The sequence below is a fragment of the Charadrius vociferus genome, unplaced genomic scaffold, assembly GCF_000708025.1.
Source record: "Charadrius vociferus isolate BGI_N301 unplaced genomic scaffold, ASM70802v2 scaffold1339, whole genome shotgun sequence".
Taxonomy (NCBI): domain Eukaryota; kingdom Metazoa; phylum Chordata; class Aves; order Charadriiformes; family Charadriidae; genus Charadrius; species Charadrius vociferus.
In genome coordinates this window covers 192,308-199,539 of record NW_009650216.1, presented here as the reverse complement: position 1 = coordinate 199,539, position 7,232 = coordinate 192,308, and the positions used below count along the sequence as shown (strand labels likewise).

The window sequence follows — 7,232 nt, the reverse complement described above, 5'->3', positions numbered from 1 at the left end:
GAGAAGGGGACTACTAACCCATCGTAACAGCGCACATCAGAAAGGCCATCACCAGAAATGCACACACCACACCTCAGCACACAAATACTGCTCTCCTCAGTTTTGGCCACTGTTCAAACCCCATTACTGATCTACCAGGCACACCCCATTCGTCTGCGGGTTATTTCCATACAGGGATTCCTTTGCTGCCCCACAGCAGCTCCCAGTTCAAGGCTTCTTACCGCTAGCAGAATTTCTTACAGTATTCACTACAAACCTAAACCAATCCATAGCATGATGTTAACACAAATGGAGAGGATATGACCCTTCTTGTAATGAGGGATGCCCCAGACCTGACGGAGCATGGCCAGGCCTTACAGACACTCCCAAAATACACAGATCACGTCACAGCACAGCAAACACCAAACTTAACATCAAGTATGGTATAGGCTTAAATTGTAATAAAAATTACTCCCTCAAACAGAGGCTAACTCAGCCATCCATGTGTCATATGTACTAATTTGGTGCAAATTCCTCAGAATTTCACACATACAGGAATTAAGCTCCATGTGTTTAGTCAGGAGATGGCTATTTAATTTTTTCCCCATAAAAGCCAGTATTTATGCCCTCTGTAACTTGTTCCTTTATTCCGAGGTTTGCTGTATGTGCAGGAGATGGTTTAACTACCATATATAGTTCATGCGGATGCAGATGTGCAACTTACGACTGGCCAGAGAAACGTGAGAAGTTTCCCAAACTCTCTCTCACACATGAGCCTTTTAAAATTAACTGAAAGGGCCCATAGTTGGGGAAAAAAAAAATACCTGCTTCCTTCTCCTCTAAGCTCAACATACTTCACCTTAAATTGAAGTTTTGGCTAAAGACCTGAATTTTAGACAGATTGCCAACTATCACCTCCTGGAAAAGAGTACGTTTTGCGATCCCTGCTATATCCTGGAAAAGAGCAGGTTTTGTGATCCCTGCTCTAATGCATTCTGAATGTTAACAGCAGGTAACGCGAGCCATTTCCTCCTGCTACTGTGTTCAAAGTACCCGCTCCAAAACCGCCGTCAGTCAGCGAAGGCTGTGGCTGTCGATTGCTTCACACCGTACGCTACAGCATTATCAGAAGACTGCCTTATAGACAACCAGGCTTATTTCTCCTAGAAGCATGGAATGAGTCACATCCTGACAAAAAGCACATCTCCACCCGTGAACGGTTTCAAGATGACAAGAGTTTAGATAGCTGTAATCCACTTTTCCTGTTAAAGAGAGCGCTAGAACAGCGCTTAGGAAACATGAATGGATTTTGTGTGTTTTCTCCAGCAGACACGGGTGAAAACAAAAAGGCTGAGCAGCAGACTGCAATTTTGCACTTATCTATGGCACAGCAAAAATACCAAAGTACTTCTTTTCTTTAAAAAAATACCACCATAATTTCAAGCGGTCATGACTATTTTAAATGTAATGACTAACTGCAATTTATAGAAAAACTTCCCTGTCAAAAGGCCTTGCTGACCTGAGTGTTACGGCACAGCACAGCTTCCCAGCCCCCGAACTGAAAAGCTCTCTTTAAAAACAAGCTGCAAAAACCTCACGTTACGTACCATCCCGCCACCGAGCACGCTGGCCGCCCCACCAACTCCTAAGCTAAACGTTGAACAGTCATTCCCCTGTTTGCCTCGGTGTCTGTGAATGTGAAAGGTCTTTTGGGGGAGAGGAGGAGACAGGCCACCTCTCGCTAACAGGGATTCTTTCCATGAACTAAGCTGTTCCAGACAGAGCGTGGAAGGTGCACACAGAAACTCCTCATGAAGTGGGCTGACGATTTTACCGCACTGGGCTGTCACAGTATTACAGTTTATGGTTATTGTTAATGGTGCAAATACAGTCGCGTTTTGTTTTGTTCCCTTGAGTGAGTGAGAATTGGCACTTAACCCCCTCCCTCTGCTTTCGTTTATTCAGTGTTCAGAGTCCCCCCCCTCGCTTTATGCCGCAGAGATGCAACCGCCGCCCTGAAGAGCTTACTTTGTAGTGGGACAGAACAGATAAAAGAGGATGGGCCGCGAGGGTTATGCGCTTCTCTCTCCATGACAGAGCCTGAGGAACTTGAGGACACACAGGATACGCGCTGGACGTGGAATCTCTTCAGTCTCAAAATCACAAGATGCTCATCTTCAGCCTCAGTGCACACAGGCTTAATTTGGTCCTATTTGTTTAAATTGAAACCCTATTAAAAACAAGACTGGAAACACAAAGACAGCAGCACAACTGGATCCTTACTGTACCTGGAAGAGATTAGTACTGCTTAATTGAAGAATAAAGATCGCATCTTCAAGAGATACATTTTATTTAACACACAAAACAGCTACTTTGCTGTTTAAGTTTTGGCTTACATAGTGCATTAAATTGGCAAATTAGGCCTAAAAACCTCTACTTTTGAGAAACCAGAAACATTACTCGCCATTCTATGGTTTGCTGCCAAAGAACATGGCGATAACGTTTGCACAAGCTCTCTTTTGGATAGTCTAAGCCTACCTCGAGGGAAATTTTGTCATCAATATACTTGTAAGATCAGGCACTGCATATTTCATAACGGGGTAAAGCAAGTATGGTAATTGCAAACCAATTTCCAAATCCTGAGAGGGTAGTTTAAGTAACTGCAGGTTATTACTCTCCAGGAAAGCTGAAGAAATATTTTGCTAAAATACTTATTTTCAAATTTCGAACAAGTAACGTGAAGTTTACAGCTACCACATGCTGATCTGCATGCTATAGAAGATTCTCCACTGACTTAATTGATCCTGCTTAGGGACTCAGCGGAATTGCACTGGCAAGGACCGAAAGAGGGGAACATACCGGAGGCTGTCAAATCCTTGCAGGGAATACGACTCTAACCATAAGCCAAATAACGACCCCAAACTCAGCTCAATTGTGGCAGCACAAAGAAGAAAGAGTATTTCCGCTAGCAAAGCCACCTGCTAAAGCTAGGCACCAGGAAGAAATTAAGTCCTAGGCGCACAAGTAAACAGAAGTACTTGCAAAGCCCGATTTACGTATTGCCATTTCAGGACAATAAATATTTCTCTTCCCATAGTCTCTAAAAGTGGAACCTGTTCTCTTCTGCCACGTCTACCCTCGCTCGGCCAGGGCAGCCAAGTTACACACAGGCTGCACTCTTTGGCACTGCAGAAGGAACAAACAGGATACGGCATAGGTAAACACGTTAATTTCCTTTGCGATCCTACAAATGTAACTTGTGCCCTTAAGCACTGCACATCCATCTTGATGTTGGAGTATTATGTCGAGAAATCATCTTTTGCAAGTTTAAACAGACCGCTAATGGTGGCTGAACAATTTTACTTCCAAATAAGCTAATTAGTCTCTCTATTTTCTAAAGGTGATAAGGACCATCATCTAACATTTATTTTAAAAGATATGTTTTTTATAACAAACAACTCATTTTTGTTTCTGTTGCTATTGTTTGCACAGTGGTAGTGAGCAAGTGGGTAACTTTCCACAAGTGATGGCAATATTACATCCTCCAAAATGAACAGCTGAAGATATGGTTTATTCTTCACACAGAAAACTGACATGAATCAAAAGCTTTTTAACAAGACTTGATAAAATTAATATTCCTGAATTTCCCAATGATAGAACCAGGGCAGATATTCCTACAAGCCCCGAAGGGTGGTTTGGGGGAATAGACATTTAATACTTCCACTGCACAAAAAAAAGTCAAAAAACTTTACTTCTGCTTTTTTTTTTTTTTTTAGTCTTGAATTTTTCATATGAAAGAACAATGGAGAGATGCATTGCCATTTTTAAAGCCAGCCATTTCTTTCTTAGGACATAGTACAAAGCAGAGTAGAAGGATTCTTTTTTGAATGCAGGGCATTTAATAAATTAGTGGACAAACTGCTTAAACTGATGACACATGTTCACAGATATAAGTGCAACTATTTTTCTGAAAAGAAAGGCAAATTTGGCTGTTCCTCAGCACAAAGATAGTTTACGTACACCATGAGGTAAATACGTATTTGGCCGCAGATGATGCTAGTTCAAGTAGAATTTGCTTCTTTCTCCACGTCATCATCGTCGTCAACAACCTGAAATCAAATCCAGAAGTCACTTAGGTAAACAGTTTAAACTCTCAGTCCTGTAGGATTACATAGAGAATTTATTACTCTCTTACTAAATCAATATAATTTATTATAGCCTTGCTGGACGCAAGGAGAGCAGCAGTTATTCTACACCGCAGAATGACAATGGTCACGTGAAAAAAGTAAGAAAAACTTGCAATCAAAAATGCCAGGAGGAAATGTGGCTGAAATAATAGGAGCTGGTCGAGTTGTTACAAAGGCCCCTAGAACAATCACTATAGCCTATCAGACTTTTAATGAGAAAGCAATAGAAACTGCGTTTTAGGGGACAAAAGCTTGTTCCTTATTATCACACGAAGTCACCAAAGCAAAGGTAACAATTAACAATCACTGGCAAACACCGAGCGTGCAGGTTTGGGCTCCTCAGTACACGAGGGAGGTGAGCATACTGGAGGGAGCCCAACAAGGGATCACCTCCCTCAGCCGGCTCGCAATGCTCCCCTTAATACAGCCCGGGATGTCACCGGTCACCTTAGCCACACAGGCAGGTAGCTGGCTCAAGTTCAACTTGGGCTCCACCAGCACTCCACGTCCTTTCCTGCAAAGCCACTTTCTGGCAGGCAGTCCCCAGCTCTGTTTGGTGCACGGGGTTGTACGGACTTTGCAGAGTTCTGGATCTTTTGCCAAGATACAGCTTTTGACTTAAAAAAACCCTGCATCTATACATCCTGTACCTTTGCTTAAACTGCCAACCTGTCCACGCTGGAAAGGAACAAAGGCTCTCTTTTCCATTTAAAAGAAAACAGGTATTATCTCTCGCTGACCCACCTGTTCCACGCCTTCTACTTCAGGGATGTAGAACTGGAGCATGTTCTGAATCCCATTCTTCAGGGTGATGATGGAACTGGGACAGCTGGTGCATGAACCCTGCAACTTCAGCTGCACAATCCCATCCTCAAAGCCTTTATAAATAACATCACCACCATCTTCTTGCACTGTCGGCCTGATGGAACACGACACTCAATTTAAAGCAAGTATAGCTGAAATACGCTTCCTTCCAGAATTCTTTAGTAAAGCTCAATGTAATACATACAAAGAACTGCCGAGAACTAGTAACTAAAGCCCTCTTTCTCTACAACCACCCGGTTCAAGTTTTCAACAACACATACTTCGCTGGACTCTCTCACACTGACAGCTACTATTTTTCCATAGGACATTAAGCAAAACATATTTGCGATGAATGCAGCAGCATAAGAAGGAATCATTGAAATTCTAGGCAAGGCTAAGCACCTTCGAGCAGAGCTTGGTTCAGCCTGCAAAGAAATAGTGGTTTGCCTGGAGGCCCTCTCCAGCCGTAAGGATGCTTGCCTCTGGTATGTGCCACATGTAGTAGGTGTGTGTCCTACCACATGATACACGTGCATTGTTACCTGACTAAGGACAGTGATAAGAAGTCCTTAAGTGCTTCCATAAATGCGCAGTTCACCATAGTTTACGCAGGACAGAAAAAAAGCTCGGACTATATAGAAGCTTAATCCTGCTAACGGGTGAAGAAACCAGCATCTGATAAGATCACATCCCAGTACCATTAGCATTTCTGCAGCCTGGTCTCCTTTTGCGAGCACCAAATGCCCAGCATTGTAACTGTATCCCCATAGCAACATTTTTCCAGACCAAGCTAAACCCATCAAGTTACTCTAACAGAAGCTCTTTATACTGAATTCCAAAATAACTCTTTTGAGAGCTACACTCCTAAGAGAAGCATCTATGAATCTGACCCATTTATTAACAACTCACCACGGCAAATCACCTCCATTCCACAAAGCCAAAGAACATGACTAAAAATTCCATTTTTCTTAGTTGAAATTAACTTTTTTAAACACACCTTTCAGACCTTTCAGATCTACGTTCCCTCCATCCTCCACCTTCTGACAACTTCTTTGCACATATTATTGATTGACTAAACAATAAAAGCTCTGTACATACCACTGGTTTATATAAAGTTTCTGTAAACTATCCTGCTATAAAATGAAGTAAGATACGCTACTGCTAATACTCTCATCAACCACTTCTTGGTCCACTGAGGGGTGCAGGGGGAAGGGAAGGGAATGAAAGAAAGAAAAAGGTGGGGAGAACCAGAAATTTGGGCAGAAATTGTGTGACCATTACAAAAGGCCACTGGGAAATCCAAGGACTAACACATTGTAGGGAGCTTAAATGAGCACGTACCCAGCAAGAGCAGCGCCTCCTGAACGGTACTTTCTGCCATGCCTTTATACAACATTCCAACACTTGGTACATATGCTTGGGAAAAAAATGTTCCAGCTCATTTCTGCTTTTCTCCCTCTGGTGAGATGACTCCTACGACCGGAGTGTTGGCATGGAAGGCTACAGGCTCTTCAGGAGAGACAGGCAAGGGAAACGAGGAGGCAGTGTTGCCTTACATGTTAACGAGCAGCTGGAATGCATGGAGCTCACCCTAGGGATGGATAAAGAGCCGACTGAGAGCCTACGGGCCTGGATTAATGGGAAATCAGGAGCAGAGGACACTACAGTGGGGGTCTGCTACAGGCCACCCAACCAAGACAACTGAGCAGATGAAGCCCTCTGTAGACAGATAGGGACAGCATCACGTTCACAGACCCTGGTCCTCATGGGCGACTTCAACCACCCCGACATCTGTTGGAAGGGCAACTCAGCCAGGCATAGGCAACCCAGGAGGTTCTTGGATTGCATTGAGGACAACTTCCTTCTCCAAGTGGTTGAGAAGCCAACGAGGAGAGGAGCTATGCTGGACCTTGTTCTTACCAACAAGGAAGGGCTGGTAGACAGTGTCAAACTCAAGGGTAGCCTGGGCTGCAGTGATCAGGAAATGGTCAAGTTCGAGATCCTCAAGGCAGCGAGGAAGGTACGCAGCAGGCCGACCACCCTGGACTTTGGGAGAGCCGACTTTGGCCTCTTGAAGAATCTGCTTGGTATGGTGCCATGGGATGAAGCGCTGGAGGGAAGAACAACCCTAGAAAGTTGGTTAATATTCAAGGATCACTTCCTCCAAGTTCAGGAGCGATGCACCCCTACAAAGAGGAAGGCAGGCAGAAAAGCCAGGAGGCCTGCATGGATGAACAAGGAGCTCCTGGACATGATCAAAAG

The 7,232-nt window shown here is 43.8% G+C and overlaps 1 protein-coding gene across 1 annotated transcript in view; it reads right to left on the bottom strand.

Moving 5' to 3' along the window:
• Positions 1-3,861: 3,861 nt before the first annotated feature.
• NFU1 (NFU1 iron-sulfur cluster scaffold) overlaps positions 3,862-7,232 on the bottom strand; it is a 16,176-nt gene continuing 12,805 nt past the window's right edge. The window contains exons 7-8 of the mRNA XM_009892971.1: positions 4,911-5,085; positions 3,862-4,088 (exon numbers count right to left, since the gene is read on the bottom strand). Coding sequence (XP_009891273.1) covers positions 4,041-4,088; positions 4,911-5,085 — 223 coding nt within the window. The 3' untranslated portion in view covers positions 3,862-4,040. The remainder of the gene's footprint in view (positions 4,089-4,910; positions 5,086-7,232) is intronic.